The 16,884-nt window shown below is 33.6% G+C and overlaps 2 protein-coding genes across 6 annotated transcripts in view; one reads left to right on the top strand and one right to left on the bottom strand.

Annotated features, from left to right (window-relative positions):
- The window catches only part of LOC140978502 (glycine-rich RNA-binding protein 2, mitochondrial-like), a 98,305-nt gene that overhangs the window by 46,434 nt on the left and 34,987 nt on the right, over positions 1-16,884 (bottom strand). The gene's annotated exons all lie outside the window — the stretch shown is intronic.
- On the top strand, positions 762-15,507 carry LOC140978490 (DNA repair protein RAD50). 5 transcript variants are annotated; one of them, XM_073443582.1, is made up of 27 exons: positions 762-1,035; positions 1,681-1,767; positions 1,841-2,008; positions 2,093-2,268; positions 2,685-2,799; positions 3,852-4,080; positions 4,166-4,344; positions 4,437-4,607; positions 5,899-6,003; positions 6,079-6,186; positions 6,273-6,484; positions 6,579-6,671; positions 7,188-7,315; positions 8,740-8,854; positions 8,955-9,084; positions 9,180-9,389; positions 9,991-10,199; positions 10,383-10,584; positions 11,583-11,752; positions 11,829-12,153; positions 12,530-12,655; positions 12,737-12,789; positions 13,621-13,771; positions 14,505-14,567; positions 14,732-14,865; positions 14,961-15,089; positions 15,201-15,507. In XM_073443582.1, the coding sequence occupies exons 1-27, from the start codon at positions 913-915 to the stop codon at positions 15,238-15,240; spliced, it is 3,951 nt and encodes a 1,316-aa protein (XP_073299683.1). In that variant the 5' UTR covers positions 762-912; the 3' UTR covers positions 15,241-15,507. The 5 variants fall into 5 exon arrangements, with proteins under 5 accessions (XP_073299683.1, XP_073299686.1, XP_073299684.1 ...); XM_073443585.1 differs by lacking the exon at positions 762-1,035 and adding an exon at positions 1,229-1,443 and having other exon boundaries at positions 1,848-2,008; XM_073443583.1 differs by lacking the exon at positions 762-1,035 and adding an exon at positions 1,229-1,443.

Raw genomic sequence — 16,884 nt, 5'->3', positions numbered from 1 at the left:
AAGTACAAGATTAGTGAGTATTATAACCAAAATAATTAAAAATAACTTTGTGAAAGCTATCTTCTTTTTTCTTCAAAAATTTGACGAAGAATAATTTTAGAGAAGAAGAGAAAGTTGGAGTGATTGAATGTGTTTGTGAGATCATATTTATAGGGAAAAAACTAGCCGTTTTGTTACCGTTTATGACCGTTGGTGTACAAGAAAATAAATGTATGTATTTGTATAATTTTATGATAATAATATGGTGTATATAATATTAGTNTAAACAATAAATAAATAAACAATAAAATAAATATTATTACTTTTGTTACCTTTTTCTTATGTTTTGGAGCTTGGAAAAATATGGAGGACTTTTAGAGCTTCGTGCTGATAACGTGTTGTGAAAAAGTAAAAATTTACGGTAAAAAGTAAAAATCTCAAACTCTCAAAATTATCACACTACACACTTTATAATATTTTTCTCTCAACTCAATTGTGATTTTCTTCACAAATGCGAGATCTATTTATAGAAAATTTTTACAAATAATCCAAAATTAAATTATATTATTACCTTCATCATCACACACAAATTTCAATATTCAACACCTAATTTTACCTAATATTCAACATTCAAATATTCAATACACATATTTTAAATATTATTTTTCAACGCAAATAACTTTTTTAAGGATAAAAAATCTTTCTATAAACTTTCCAAAAAAAATAATAATGTCAGTTTTGTTGAAAAACCAAACGCGATTATTTGGTTAACGTTCCCAAATGTGTGAAGTAAACCCCAACAGCAGCGTTCTCCGTCTCACTTTCAATCACCATACTTTTCAATTTCTGATCTAATCGCAGTAAATAAACTTCATAATCAGTCAGAGTTCTGGTCAAGCGAAGTAGAAGAAATTCCCCATTAAAGAGGGAAAAATGAGTACCGTCGATAAAATGCTGATAAAGGGTATTCGGAGTTTTGACCCCGAAAACAAGAATGTTATTACTTTCTTCAAGCCCTTAACTCTCATCGTCGGGTCCAACGGCGCTGGCAAAACAGTAGAATCTCCTTTATTTTTAACTCTACTTTCAGTATTCAAATTTACCTGTGGGCCTGCGCTATATCAAATTCATTATGTTCCATTTGTATGATTCCATATGTTTGCATTTGCAGATGTGTTTGTCTGATATTAACTACGACATCAAAATAGTGCTCTTCTTGTTACTTATTTATTTGTCTGTTGCTATGAAGTTGGGGTGAACCCAGGATTTCCAGGAAAGGGGCTAGACTGGATAAAGAGACGATTCAATAGATTTTGAGATAGAGTAAACAGCCTCAAATTTTAGTAAATACATGAATATTTAATTTTTCATGGAAAAATTTTAATGTCTTTTTTTCGAGGGGGAGTAAGCAGCCACACCTCCTCGCCTCCTGCTTGATTTACCCCAGCTTGCCACTATCTTCTGGTTTTGTGTTATTCTACATTGTACACAAGGTGTAACTTGCTTCTCCTTACTGATTTATGATTTCTTGAATGATCACACACTCAACATAATTGATAATATCATAGTCTCGTTCATAGTGCGTATGCATCACCCTACTTCATTTTATGGTTGCATCAGTAAGAATTTCAGCATGACAGCCTTATTCTGGGATAATTAATTTTGAAATTAAACTAAAGCGCACGCTGTTTCTTTTTGTAGACAATAATTGAGTGCTTGAAGGTAGCTTGCACCGGTGAATTGCCTCCAAATGCACGTTCCGGTCACAGCTTTATTCACGACCCAAAAGTGGGTACCTTATTTTTGTGGTGTTAGCATAAAATATCACATGCAAACTTTTTGTTGAAACGGGCACTTTTAGGTGGCAGGAGAGACAGAGACGAAGGGCCAGATAAAGCTTAGGTTTAAGACTGCTGCAAGGAAGGATGTTGTCTGCATAAGGTCATTTCAACTGACTCAGAAGGCTACTAAGATGGAGTACAAGGCGATTGAGTCGGTCCTCCAAACCATTAATCCTCAGACTGGAGAGGTATGAATCATGAAGATTTTCATTTTTTGACTGCTAACCGTTAAAGGTTAAGGAAACTGAGGGTTTAATGCTGTCAAATGATAGAAAGTTTGCCTAAGCTATCGATGTGCTGATATGGACCGAGAGATCCCTGCGCTTATGGGGGTGTCCAAGGCCATCATCGAGAATGTTATATTTGTTCATCAAGATGAGGCAAACTGGCCATTGCAAGATCCATCAACACTGAAAAAGAAGTTTGATGATATCTTTTCTGCAACTAGGTAAGTAGTGTTCAGTAGATAGAACTTGTATATAAAATGTATTTCCCGGTTTCATGTTCTTTCCTCATTTTTTAAATTTTTTGTATCCTTGCAATTATGTTTGACTTGTTGTTCCCTTAACCGCCGATGAAGTAAAAAAATGGAAAGCGTGATAGAGCTAGAAAACAAACTTTGTTGTTTGGAGCTTGAAAACAAACTTTTAGTACGATTGAGTCGGTACTTTGTCAACACAACAAAGTCTTTTAGTTGGGAAATGGTGAATACTTAAAATATTAAACCTTAAAAATAATATCCGAGATATCAGATCATCATATCATATGAAGTGAGTGTTTTGGTTGCTGTGTCACTATTTCTGTAGAATATTTGTATGATATATCTGCAATATTTTTTAAGTTTCATTTAGATTTTCTGGTTAGGTACACAAAGGCCTTAGAGATAATTAAAAAACTTCACAAGGATCAAACTCAGGAGATAAAGTCATACAAGCTGAAACTGGAGAATCTACAGACACTGAAAGATGCCGCTCTTAAGGTGTTTATTTATGTTCTCATGCGTTATTTAACAACCGTAAAGACATTCAAAATAATACCATCTTAAAGATTTTTTTTCTTAAGCATCGCTGTGGTGTCCAAATGCTTAGTTTATTTTTCTGCTGAGTTTTCCCTTGAGATATGGTGCTGATCTTTTAATTTGCAATATTTTGGATTGCGATGATCGTTTTATGTCATTTTTCAATCAGAAACTAAGCAAAACAATGCAGATGTACGTTTAGAGGATATGAGGCATGATATTGACACCACAAATGTTAAGATACATAAGGTTTGCTAGAAACTCTTGAAATATTGCAAAACTTGTGCATTCATGTTTGGTTTCTGCTATTAAGAAAAATAATAATGTTTTTTCATATTGGTATTCAAACTGAAAAGTGAAAAGAAAACAATGCAAAATCTCTGTAACATAAAAATTCACATTGTCAAAACTTCCATTTTAGTGTTAGAGAGTTCCATATTTGTTGTCTGACGTTTATATTCATAGGCACAATTTTGTGCATATAAACTTGAGGAAAATGAATATGTGCATCCTGTGTGCATGTATCAAATATTTAACTAGCCGTTAGAACAAGACAAAGAAAACTAGCCATTATAATGTTGATTTTCGATTTGTATAATTGTTGCTAGAAGTCTATTCTGCCTCTTCCTGGATATTGTCATTGACTCATTGTCGGTCGACGACTGTGCTGGTTAACTTTGGTCTTTCTGTACTAGTTCTGGTAAGAACAAGTTTATTTTTGCTTTAGGTAGGAACAACTCTGTCGTTTTTCCAGTTAAGGCAGTTCTGATCAGTGTTCGGTAACAACATCATCTGTTAGCTATCCTTGTTGAACTCTATTCCACTCACATAGGAAAGCAGCTTTGAGGTCTCCTTACCGGACTCCTCTTTACTTGTCCGTTAGGAACACAGCTATTACAGCACACCAAATTAAACATGCATGGTGCAACCCTCGGTGATATGTCCAAGAGACTTTTTCATAATAATTTTTGTTTTTTTTGTGAGAACTTATTTGTTGGTGTTGTTTTATCCAGCTTCGGGAAAGCATTGTGCAAGATCAAGAAAAATCGGAAATATTGAATAATCAAATGCGGGAGCTTGATAGAAAAATTCAATATGTGGACAGTGAAATTAACCAGACTGAATCATCATTGAAGGATCTAAGAAAATTACAAAGTCAGATAGCTACAAAGTCAGGGGAAAGAAAATCCAAATTCGAAGAACTTCAGAAGCGTTATGCAGCTCTGAATGAGGAAAATGAAGGTCTCTTAAATTTTAGCACAATCTTGTTTCTTCTTCTTTTTTGGTTATATTTTGTTGATTTATATACTATATATTTCATTTTCAGACACTGATGAAGAACTGAATGAGTGGAAATTCAAGTTTGATGAAAGGATTGCAATTTTGGAATCCAAAATTAGCAAGTTGTTGAGGGAAAAGGAAGACGTGGATGAGAAAGTTCGAGTTCTTACTGAAGTCAATGGAGAAAATACAAAGGACATTGCCAAGCTTCAAGCTGCCAGTGAAGTAACCTTTATTTCTCTGCTATGAGATTCTGCATTATCATTCAGTTGTCTTGCATTTTCTGTGATAATCTACTCTCTTTATTTTGCATTCAGGCTCATATGTCTACGAAGAATGAAAGAGACTTGACCATCCAAAACCTATTGGTCAAGCATAATTTGGGTCCTCTGACAAGTGGACCTTTCAGTGATGAGGTTGCTTTTGACCTGACAAATCGAATTCAATCAAAGTTGAAGTATTTGGACAAGGACTTGCAAGATAAGAAGGTGCTTTCTTTACACCGTCAAACTAGCGAATTCTGAATAATCTCCTTTCTGCCGATTTTCTAGCAGAGAGATGAATGCTTTGCTATGGCATAAAATGCTAATCTTTTGAGTTTCTCTAGTTTCTCGGGGCAAACAGAAGCAATTTGTATGATTAAAAATGGTTATCTCGGTCTTTGCGAGATTAGTATGCTTTACATATGCTATAATGTACTAATACTCATGCCAGCAATTATTGGATAAAATTATTTACAATATTTTGTATCATTAATGTAATACAGTATCAGAATATTTTTTGAAATGATAAAGAATTTAGTTAAGAGCAATGATTATGTAAACTGGGGAAAATTGATTTAAGGAAAGAGAGTAAACATTAAAGATAGTGTGTTTGTTTATTTTGGGGTAGGTGACATTGTTTTGAGAAATTGTGAAGGAACATACTGTATTGTTTTTTCGTTGAGATCTCCTTAAACAGGTGGAATTTGAATTCTTTCTGTTGCTTTGAGCTATCGATGCATATTTTTGACTCACTGAAAGGATTATCTGAACTGTTCTTTTTCTTGTCCAGCAAAGACCCCATTGATATATTAAAAGCATTAGCCTGCACTTTGTCATAAAACAAATTATCTTTATGTACTATTTCACTAGCAGACGTTAGTAATCATGTTACTTTGCCATTAGCATGCACACTACACACTGTGGCGTTAGCACAATAAAACGTTTACATATATCTCAAGGAAAAGATACAGCCCTCGTTTTTATGATAGATTTCATTGTCCGTAATTGCTTTACAGTCTGAATGGGAAAACTTGCCGGGAAGATTCAGTGAGGGGAAAAGATTTTTAAGATGTGAAAGGAAAATAACTAGAAAGACGAGTACATGGTAAGGTCAGGCAGATGGCGGCCATAACTTCCTCTTCACCTGTAGTCCTCTACGGGGAGATTTAGGTGGATATAGCTTAGAACAGGGATAAAGATTGTCTGTTTAGGTCTGTACTATGCATATGGAGTTTCTGATTCCTGTTGGGTATCAACACAACCTTTTCAACTTGTCTGATTATATGAAAAGGTGCTTCATTTGATCCGATTTTCAATGCCAGGGACTTTAGTATGTCATATTTGATTTATTTACTTATCTTTGTTTCTTTCATCTTGTGCTTCATTTGATCCGATTTTCAATGCCAGGGACTTTAGTATGTCATATTTGATTTATTTACTTATCTTTGTTTCTTTCATCTTGTTTGCATCATTGTTGTTTGGTGATGGGCATTGTGTCTTATGCGTTTTATTTCAGAAATCCAACGAAGTAGAACTCAAGGCAACATTTGAACAATACATGGTTGCAAATGACCGTTGCAAAGACATAGAGGCCCAAAAGGAGGCTAAAGGGGACATGAAGGTTTGTTTTTGCAAATGATAGTTCCATGCTCTTCCGTCAGTGTATTCTGATCGTTCTTGTATGACTCTGGTACAGATTGCCACTTTGAAACGCATTCAAGAGAAGGAGATTGAACGTGACTCTTTTGAAGTTCAGATTTCGGCCACTGATGTGACTGGAATTGATGACAGAGAACGGAAATTGGTGACTGGATGATGCCCCACTTCAATTTTCAGAAGTAGAATTTTACCTTTGAATGCTCAAGTAACATAGTCTTCTAATGTGTGCAGCAAATCGAAGTCGAAAGGAAAGCCAGCCAACTTGCTGCCAAAGATTTCAGTGCAACTATACGGAAAAAACAAGGTGAAATATTTGCCTTGGAGCAAGAAATTAAGGATCTTAACTATCAAAGGGAGTCCATGAGTGCTGATTCCCATGACAGAGTTGTACTTTCTTTAAAAAAGGCAGAATTGGAGAATCACAAAAAGAAACACAAAAGAATGTGAGTCTGTTTAATTAAGTTGCACTGCTCTATTTCAGAATATTCTATATCATCTAATATATATGTATACTGTGTTTTCGTCTATAATTTCCAGAGTTGATGAACATAAAGAGGGAATTAGAGGGGTGTTGAAAGGAAGGATGCCGCCTCACAAGGATTTGAAAAATGAATTGATTCAGGTTCAGAGGTGGTTACTGTTTTTTTCCCTTTTCTGGTTTTGTAGTTTCTTTTGGTTTGATTGATTATATATGTGTATCTTCTTGATGTCAATATAGTTGTGCGCTTTCTGTGGTTTGTACTTCTGCAAGGACACGTTTGGAGCATCTGCTGGAACGTTATTTGGATTAACCTTTTATTCATGTTTGTTGGTTTATTTTATGTAAACACAGTACAAAACTGTTTCGCGAAAGCTCCGATTTAAATGAATGGTGCCAACTGCTCCTGTTTCTTGGCATGTATTTTTCTTCGTAAAATCTTAATTTCTCATCTTTTAAAATATATTTCTTATTTGTTTAAAAACACCCCACAATCGAAATTTTACTAGTAACTAGTATTTTTGCCTCTAGTGATGTAGTTCCTTGCAGATGTTAATGTTTTGTAGGACTTCGATATCTTGATTCATGATTCGATATTTTGATTTAGCTTCTCCAGGAGGTATGATGGTAATGTTCTCTCTCTACTTAACATACCTTTTGTGTTGCAGTTCTCTCCAAAAAGAATATGATAACTTGGATAAAAAAGCTGATGAAGCAAGGAATGAGGTGACTATGCTGAAGATAAAAATAGAAGAAGTCAACCACAATCTGTCCAAATTCCACAAAGATATGGAATGTAAGCATTGCTGAAAATATTCATATATGTGAACATGAGCGAAGAGTGATTATCCATGTTCTTCTAATTGATCAGTTTTGTGATTGGATATTTCGACTAAACAAATTTCACTTAAGTGTATTTTTGTTGGCACTTGTCTCTGGCAGTAACTCTTAAGTCAATAATGATATGTTTAGGGAATGAAGTATGAACATTCCAATCTCATTCCTTATACTTGGTAAAACATTGGAATGAGTTTCTCATCTAAAGAGAACTTTTTGGATGAGAATTACTATTTCCACCATTCATTAATATATTTTACAAATATTTCCCTTATTTAGTTCAACTAATTTAAATCTTTGTAATAATAATAATAAATAATTTATATTATAATTATTGTTTTAGGTACTTTTTTTTATAATAATTGTAATAAAAAATAATTATATTGTTATTATAAAAATAAAAGTACCTAAAATAATTATTGTAATATAATAATAAAAATAATAATATTATCAATGGTAGTAATAATAACGATTACTATCATTTAATAATAAAAAATGACATTGATTCAATAATGATGCTAACATTAATAATTAAAATAAATAAAGTAATGTTATGACACTTAGACATAGTTTTAGTTGGGAGGATGCAATCTCTTTTCTACTCCAGTTTAATCAGTAATGCACAATGTTTTTTTCAAAAAAATAAATAAAATAATAAGTTAATAATCATGATGATAATAATAATAATAATAATATATACTAAAACAAATAATTATTTAATAATAATTATTATAATATTTTATCGAATGATAGTTATTTAATAAATAAAATAATAATATTAAAATTAATATTAACATCAATCATATGATAACAATGATTTTATAATAATTAACAGAGCATCAATAATAATTATTTATCATTATTATTATTAAATAATAATAATAACATTTTTTAGTAGCTATTAATTTGAATTTTATGTTAAAAAATATTTGATTTATTAAAAATAATTTCATACCATTCTTTTTTCATTTCTTCTTTTACAAATAATTGGAATTGAATACAACTAACATTTCATTCACATTGTTATTGCATTTCTACTTAATTCTATTCCGATGTCAATCATGGCCGAAGTTCTTGATGATACTCTTAGTGGCTTCAGATTTGTTTTAACTTTACTTTACATCTGCTCTCATAACCTTATCTTTGGAGCAGTTCTTTTCAAGCCCTTCGACTCTCTGACTGGAGGATTGAAACTTTTTATAAGGCTAGGATAGTAGTTATGTAAGAATCCATAATGTCCATGTGTGGCTTGAAGGAATTTTGATATGCGATTGTTTCTTTACTTTCGGGGCTGTTAAATTTTAGTTGACTTAAGCTTCAATATTGTTAAATCGATTTTCTCGATAAATCGAGTGGCTTGTGATTGTTTTGTACCCAATGCAGCAAGAAAGAGATTTGTCGAATCTAAACTTCTGTCCTTGGACAAACATTCTGGTGGTGTTGATTCTTATCTTCAAACCTTAGAAATTGCCAAAGACAAGAGAGATGTCCAGAAAAGGTTTTTCCTTTTCTTTTATTTTCCCCAGTGTTTTGAATAGGCTGCTATTACTAGTGTCTAAAGAGGTAAAAGGCTGTAACATGTCATTCATTATATGTAGTAAATATAACATCGCCGATGGAATGCGACAAATGTTTGATCCATTTGAAAAAGTTGCTCGTGCTCATCACATTTGCCCCTGTTGCGAGAGGCCCTTTTCTGAAAATGAGGAAGATGATTTTGTTAAAAAGGTTACTTTCCTAATTTTATTAGTAAATGAGATGTCTTGGAACACTTTATACTCTGGATTAATATGTGTTAATTACACATTATACTCCATTTGCAGCAAAGAGTGAAAGCGACAAGTTCTGCTGAGCATATGAAAGTATTGGCTGTGGATTCTTCAAATGCTGATTTCCATTTCCAGCAGTTAGACAAACTTCGAGTGGTCTACGAAGAATATGTCAAAACCGGCAAGGAATTAGTTCCTCTCGCAGAGAAGAACCTTGATGAATTAAAGGAAGAATTGGATCAAAAGAATCAAGCTCTTGATGACGTAATTGTTACTGTGATGTATTCTGCATATAATCGTTTAGTTCTGCTTGCTATTTTAGCTTTTTTGTTTCTTGTGTGGAGATTCAACACGATGTCACCAACTCCACGTCTCTTTTTAATCTGTACGCTATAGGAAATGAATTTTGGAAAAGGTTTTTGCTTGTATCGTTAGAATTGATTCTTTATTATGGAGTCACATCTATGTTGCTTCCATTTTTTTGTGGGCCTTTGACTATGAACTCATTGCATTCTTAGACTTTACAAATATATAGCTTATATTAACAATTCCTAGTGGGTTGCGCATAGTGTTCTTCTTAAAAGAGTTGGAGGTATTTTACTTTCATGTCCTTTGTTTGACCTAAACTTCACATCTATCCTATTTTGAAATTTGTTTTTCAACATTTTGGTTCCTTTGGCACTGAGACATGCATAGTGACAAACTTTTCACCCCTTGGGGGTTTTTCCCTGTTGACTAGCAATCTTGTTTTATCAACAGATAAATGGATTCCATCTTTGTTTTTGTCAAGCTTCTTGAGCATCTTTTCCCGGTTTCTCACAAACATGGTAGAATATTTCTGCTTAAAAAACCTTGTGGTTTGCAGATACTGGGTGTTTTAGCTCAAATAAAGGCTGAAAAAGATTCAGTTGACACCTTGATACAGCCAGTTGAAACTGCTGATAGGCTATTCCAGGAATTACAAGCTTTGGAGAATCAAGTGGAAGATTTGGAAAGCAAACTTGATGTAAGTGTTCAAGGTGCCAAATCCTTGGAAGAGATTGTGTCAGAGCTGAAAATATTGGAAAATAACAGGTTTGGGGAAACTTTAGTGACTAAAGATTCTTTTGCCGTTCAACGTGTATGGTTTCGTGGACACTTACAATTTATGTATGCTTTAATGAAATTTAAAGAAAACAGGTTTTTCTTGATAGTGATGTTTAATTTTTTTCTCTTTTACCTTCATCTGTGCTTATTCTTCTTTCTGCTGATCATCAGAAGCAACTTGCATCGTGATCTTACGATTTTAAGAGAGGATCAGTTGTTCATGACACAGGATTTGTCTACTCATCAGTTAAGGTGGAATAGTGTAAGAGAAGAGAAAATTAAGGTTGCCAATCTATTGTCCAATGCTAAAAGAGCTGAGGAGGAGTTAAATCGTCTTGCAGAGGAAAAACATCAAGTTGATCTTGAGTTGAAGGTAATTTTTGTTGTGAAGAGTGTCTTCTTTATCATGACTTGGTAGCATGTAACTCTCAGGCCAGTGTGATGAATATTAAATGCTATTGGGTTGTCAAAGTGAAGAAGGTCATGAAATAGCTTATAAGATTGGTGCTTAGTGGGGGTGCAAACGTAATATCTTTGCCTTTTTGAAGAAGTTCTCGCATCGTTTTCGGAGTTACTAATCTTTTCTTGAGTTTAATGGGCCCCTATAGTTTTGGTATTTCATAGTGTTTACCAACAGTTGAAGTACATGACATTTTGTGAATCAACATGGTAAAGTGAATGAACACGACATATTGTGAACCAAAAATGAATTCCAATATTCTGGTAAAGTAGTCACTGCAATTTTTTTCTTATGGTCTATGTTTTAACACGGTGGAGTCTGAGAACCTGGCAGTTTCTGTTTCTTCATGTAAGTTAATTCTTTTTTGAGAATTTAGAATCTAAATGCAATTGGAATGCTGGAGAGTTTGAAACAAATATGAAAGTAGTTCGAGAATGTCAGAAGCCTAAAATAATCCGTGTCTATCACCCCCCCTGAAAATCCTGTGGAGATCTCTCTACTTTGTTGAACTCTCTCGTTCCATTTTATTGTTAATGATACATATATTTTACCCAATGTGCACAGATGATTTACTGGAATTTCTTTTGCTTTCTATTAAGTTTTGCAAATAGCTTTTAACACTGGAAACGATGTGTATCCAAAAGTGGATATATATTTGTTGAGTGAAGCATAGGAAGTGGAAAAGTTAAGTTGATGACGGTCTAGGCTTTGTGATATGTTTTTGTAGGTTTTGGAATTTGACTGAATTTTTTTCATTTGTCTTCCTTGTCAAAAAGAGTAAATAATTGCAGTGGTTGCCCCCTGGAAGGAGTTGAATCTCGTTTGTCTTTATGGTTTTACATTTGATGATTTTGGTGGACACGCGCTATGTTATCTACCAGTTTGCGTTTTAATACTCCTCAAACTTTCAGCTTTTGGTGGAGGATCTCGGTCCTCTAGTAAAGGAGAAAAATAAACTTCTTGAGGACTACAATAACTCGGAAGTCAGGCTTAATCATGATTATGAATTGTGCGCAAACAATCACAGAAAGTACCAACTGGAAGTTGAAACCCTTCTCAACATGAATTCTACTATCAAAGAGTACGTTTTTTCAGGCCTTAGTTCTGAAGTCGATATCAGTCGCATTGTGTTTTTCATAATTAGTTCTATTTGACAGATATGATAACTTGAAAAGGGGAGAGAAGTTGAAAGAACTGCTAGAAAAGCAGAATCTATCAGAATTTGAACTACAAAGATGTGGGACCCGAAGGAACGAACTATTGACAGAACTGGAAAAGTGCAGAGATTTGACTCGCAATCAAGCAGAACTAAGACGCAATATAGAGGAAAACTTAGAATACAGAAAAATGAAGGCTCAGGTGGACGAGCTCACTCGGGAGATTGAATCACTCGAAGATAGTGTGCTGAAGATTGGAGGTCTTTCCAAAGTTGAAGCTCAGCTTCTAAAGCTCTCGCAAGAAAGAGAGACACTTCTTACCGAGGTTCGGAATTATCTAGGGCATCTCTTCGCTATGGCAAACACTCATAAAGCTCTGTAGTGAAATCACGCAATGAGCTAGCAACATTCAGATGAAGTTTTTTATATAAGTTGTGCAATTGAATCTGATGGTTTTGGATGCATACAGTGATGCACATATTTCCCGAATGGGAGCAATATTGGTTGCTATCTTACTTCAAACATTATATAATGAGTTGATGGACAACACACTTGCAAGAATTAATTTTTCACTTGTGAGATTTGTGGTTCTTTTGGCTTCTTGTCCAGACTTTTGTGATTTACTTTAACCTTGGCCATCGCAATTCCACTCTTATGAGTTTACTACCCGAGTTAATGAGTGAGAAATTTTCTTGCTGCAGTTAAATAGGCATAAAGGCACCTTATCTGTATACAAGAGCAACATTGACAGGAACAAAGTTGATCTTAAACATGCCCAATACAAAGATATCGATAAGAGGCATTTTGATCAACTAATTCAGCTTAAGGTTATTTTTAAAATTTCAGCTTTTAATTCCATTTCCTTATTTGTTTTGTTGAGTGTAGTAAATAAGAATCTTTTTCAACAGACATCTGAGATGGCAAATAAGGACCTAGATCGATATTATAAAGCACTTGACAAGTAAGCCCTTCAATTTTTGAAATGCTGTGTCTTCCAGTCTTTTGCTAATCAATAAGTTATTTTAAAAGATTTTGTTTGATAACTACTGTTGATAGGAAAATGAGGTTGTTAAATGGTTTTCTGTCTATCACCGCCTTGTATTTCATGCACTGGTCTGTTTCTGGCTGTTATTGTTTTTGCTATTGCCATTTTTTATGTTCCTATTATCCTCCACCATCAGCAATGTCGCTGTAAAATCTGCTGACCCTGCTTCTAGTATAATATTTCATCACGTCCATCACATCTGCCCTTACCTTCTTCCATTAGCATACTGATCACTGCCATCCAGAGATCATTTATTACTTCTCCGTTCTCTATCATCAGCAGTTTTGTTTCACTTTCAAGTTCTTTATTCTGTCAATTTTATCACCTTAAGAAATGTACCTCTCACTTTTATGCGGTTGTGTCCTATGGTGTATATGACATGTACAGATAGATTTATGGGTTAGTTCTGTGCTTCTATTTGCATGTTTTAGGTGCAGGTTCCTCTAATAGTTGGCTTTGGACATGCTGAACATCTAGTCTTTATAATAATTTCTAGCATTTACCCAAATTTCTTCTCTATTTCGTCCACTTCTGATGTGATAATATTACTCTTCTGACAATCTTGGAGTGAATAACATGTGTCCAACCATGATTGGCTAAAATTTGTCATTATCCAATGGTTGAAAGAGGTGATTTTAAGATGATTTTTTAATGGCTTTCTTTTCTCCGTAGGCTTATTTAATGCATGTTATGATATACTGTATTCCACTCTGTTAATATTTAATCAGAATTTCTTTCTTATTTTAGAGCACTCATGCGCTTCCACAGTATGAAAATGGAGGAGATAAATAAGATTATACGGGAATTATGGCAGCAGACCTACAGGGGACAGGATATAGATTATATAAGCATTCATTCAGATTCTGAAGGTGCTGGTACTCGATCTTACAGCTATAAGGTAATTAGCAAGCATTTTCGATCGTTTATTTTTTTATCCTCAATGAGTGACACCACTTCTTTTATAATGGTATTTCCATCGGAACTTTGTCCTCCTAATTTCTCTACTACTTTTTCTTTCGAGAAATTATCTCTTGAACTTGATAAAACTGATTTAGAAACACTGTACAAACGCCCCATAGAAGTTTCAATTTGTTTTCAGAAACTGGAAACTTGGCATTTGGATAATCTTTACATGAGATGTCACCTCACGAGCATTCTTGTGCATTCTGCTTCTGAATTGGTGTTGTACATGCCCCCATCTCATACAATTCGGCCTTAGAAAACTTTGCGACATATGCTGCTGTTGGTCAAACTACTTTTACCTCTTTTAGATACTAGTTCATGACTGATAATAACCAAATTGTTAAATGATGCAGGAAAACCTTTTGAATATAATTAGGAATTCCTGGAAGAAAAATAGAATATAATTCACAACTTTGTAATATTTTCAAGGCATGAGAGAGAATTTAAAATTTTCCAGAGGCCTTTTAAGAATGTCATTTGGATGAATTTATACTAAAATCTATATCCTCACCACGAGTTTAATGTGGTGAACTTGTAGTCTTCTTTTAAAAATAAGACGCTGGTGTTGCCATGGGGGATGCTTGGTACTGATGAAAAGGATTTTTTTTAAAAAAATATTAATTGTACAGTTGCATGTATTAATCCAGTTATATTACTTGAAACGACAGGTTGTCATGCAAACTGGTGATGCCGAGTTAGAAATGCGAGGAAGATGTAGTGCTGGTCAAAAGGTAAATGGTAGTTGAAGATTTGGCATGATTTCTACATCAATGCCCATTGTTGTCTGGTGTGGTCTTCTCAGAACTTGGATTTAACTTTTGTTATCCCCTCCTTTTTTTTAAATCGTAAGTTACCTGATGTTCATTGTTTTTAAAGCCCAGGATTCTTGTTTCAGGTCCTTGCTTCGCTCATCATAAGATTGGCACTAGCTGAAACTTTTTGCCTCAATTGTGGAATACTGGCGCTTGATGAACCAACTACCAATTTGGATGGCCCTAATTCTGAGTCTCTCGCTGCGGCTCTCCTCAGGTGAGGATTGAGAAATGATTTGAAAGCAGCAAATGGTTTATTAAAGTTTGTGTCTTGCAATACACTTATTATCCCGTTTCCTATTCTATCATCAGAATAATGGAGGACAGGAAAGGCCAAGAGAATTTTCAACTTATTGTCATTACACACGATGAGCGCTTCGCTCAACTTATTGGCCAACGACAACATGCTGAAAAGTACTACCGTATCACCAAGGATGACTAGTAAGCTAATCTTCTTATCTCGCCTTTTTTTATATATATTTTAGCATAGTTTTTCATGCAAAATATCATACGTACTTCTACTTTGGTAACTCATTTTTTTTTCTTTTTCAGTCAGCATAGCATAATTGAATCCCAAGAGATATTTGATTGACATAAATGACTTGCTCAAGTTGAAGATTCACATAGATGATGATTCCACCTGCTTCTTCAATATAATGTAATCATTTTGAATTTTTATTTTAATGTAATCATTCGGCATCTGTGAAAAAAAAATATTCTATTGAATTACTTGAAATATGGGATGCTTTTATCCATTTTCTTTGTACTTTTATGTTCTATCGTTTCTTTGGTTGCCCGGGATCGATGATGACTGCAGAATTTTACAAGTCTAATGCCATCACATATCTATTAGTGATTTTCAAGTGTTCTCAAAATTATTGTTTCCAACTCTTGTAACTCAGCTTTGTTGTTGCTCGTCAGCTTATTCCAGTTTCACTAATGTTGTCATTTTGTTAGTTGAGATTAGTCTAGTTTTAAAGGTAATATTCGATCCCGATATGTGGACTCGTGTTTCTATAATATTTACGGGTTAGGATATGTGACGTCGCTTAGTGGTTTCCTTTATCTAAAATTAATTTAGATACTTGGCTCAAGAGTTTGGGCACATTTGTGAATCATAAAATCATGGAACGCAAGACAAGATCCATGCTGAAATTTTAGTACCTCTTTGTATAGGATTTGTTAAATATAATTCCAAGTCAAGGTCACCAAAAATAAATGAATCCTAATCGTGTTTTGGGTTTCTAGATTATATCGTATGTCGTGAACTGAGCTAAATACATTATGTGATACGAGTCCATGCCCACGGTATTGCCGACATAACAAGTTAATCGAAGACAACATTATCTTGGATTTATATGTACCGAATAAATTCTAGAAGGCAGAGTCAGAATTCTAGACATGATATAGATCACAAAATTATGCTAATCTTACGAGAGACGTAATGGGTTCAATCATACTTAACTTACAAGGATAACTGAGCAATTACGACGAAACTCAATTTTAAAAAAAAAAAAATCTGATAGTTCTAATGGTATAATAACGTTGGTAGGACTTTATGTCAAACATAAATGGCCGTGAGGCCATACACAAATTTTACAAGCAGAAGGCGATTTCAAGCAATTGCAAAAAAATACGATGAGACAACAGCCAAACTAAGTGTAACTTACAAGTATAAACGGCATCGCTGAATCAATTATTTAAAGAAGCTAAAAGCAACAAATTTTTTACTTATGCATGGGTTGGTTTAGCCTTGGTACTTCATCTCAGACATCTTGAAGCCTGGCATGTCNAACAAATAATTATTTAATAATAATTATTATAATATTTTATCGAATGATAGTTATTTAATAAATAAAATAATAATATTAAAATTAATATTAACATCAATCATATGATAACAATGATTTTATAATAATTAACAGAGCATCAATAATAATTATTTATCATTATTATTATTAAATAATAATAATAACATTTTTTAGTAGCTATTAATTTGAATTTTATGTTAAAAAATATTTGATTTATTAAAAATAATTTCATACCATTCTTTTTTCATTTCTTCTTTTACAAATAATTGGAATTGAATACAACTAACATTTCATTCACATTGTTATTGCATTTCTACTTAATTCTATTCCGATGTCAATCATGGCCGAAGTTCTTGATGATACTCTTAGTGGCTTCAGATTTGTTTTAACTTTACTTTACATCTGCTCTCATAACCTTATCTTTG

Source organism: Primulina huaijiensis, chromosome 6 (assembly GCF_012295235.1).
Source record: "Primulina huaijiensis isolate GDHJ02 chromosome 6, ASM1229523v2, whole genome shotgun sequence".
In the NCBI taxonomy this organism is placed as follows: domain Eukaryota; kingdom Viridiplantae; phylum Streptophyta; class Magnoliopsida; order Lamiales; family Gesneriaceae; genus Primulina; species Primulina huaijiensis.
The sequence above is the reverse complement of the archived record's forward strand: the minus strand, read 5'-3'. Positions and strand labels throughout refer to the sequence as shown.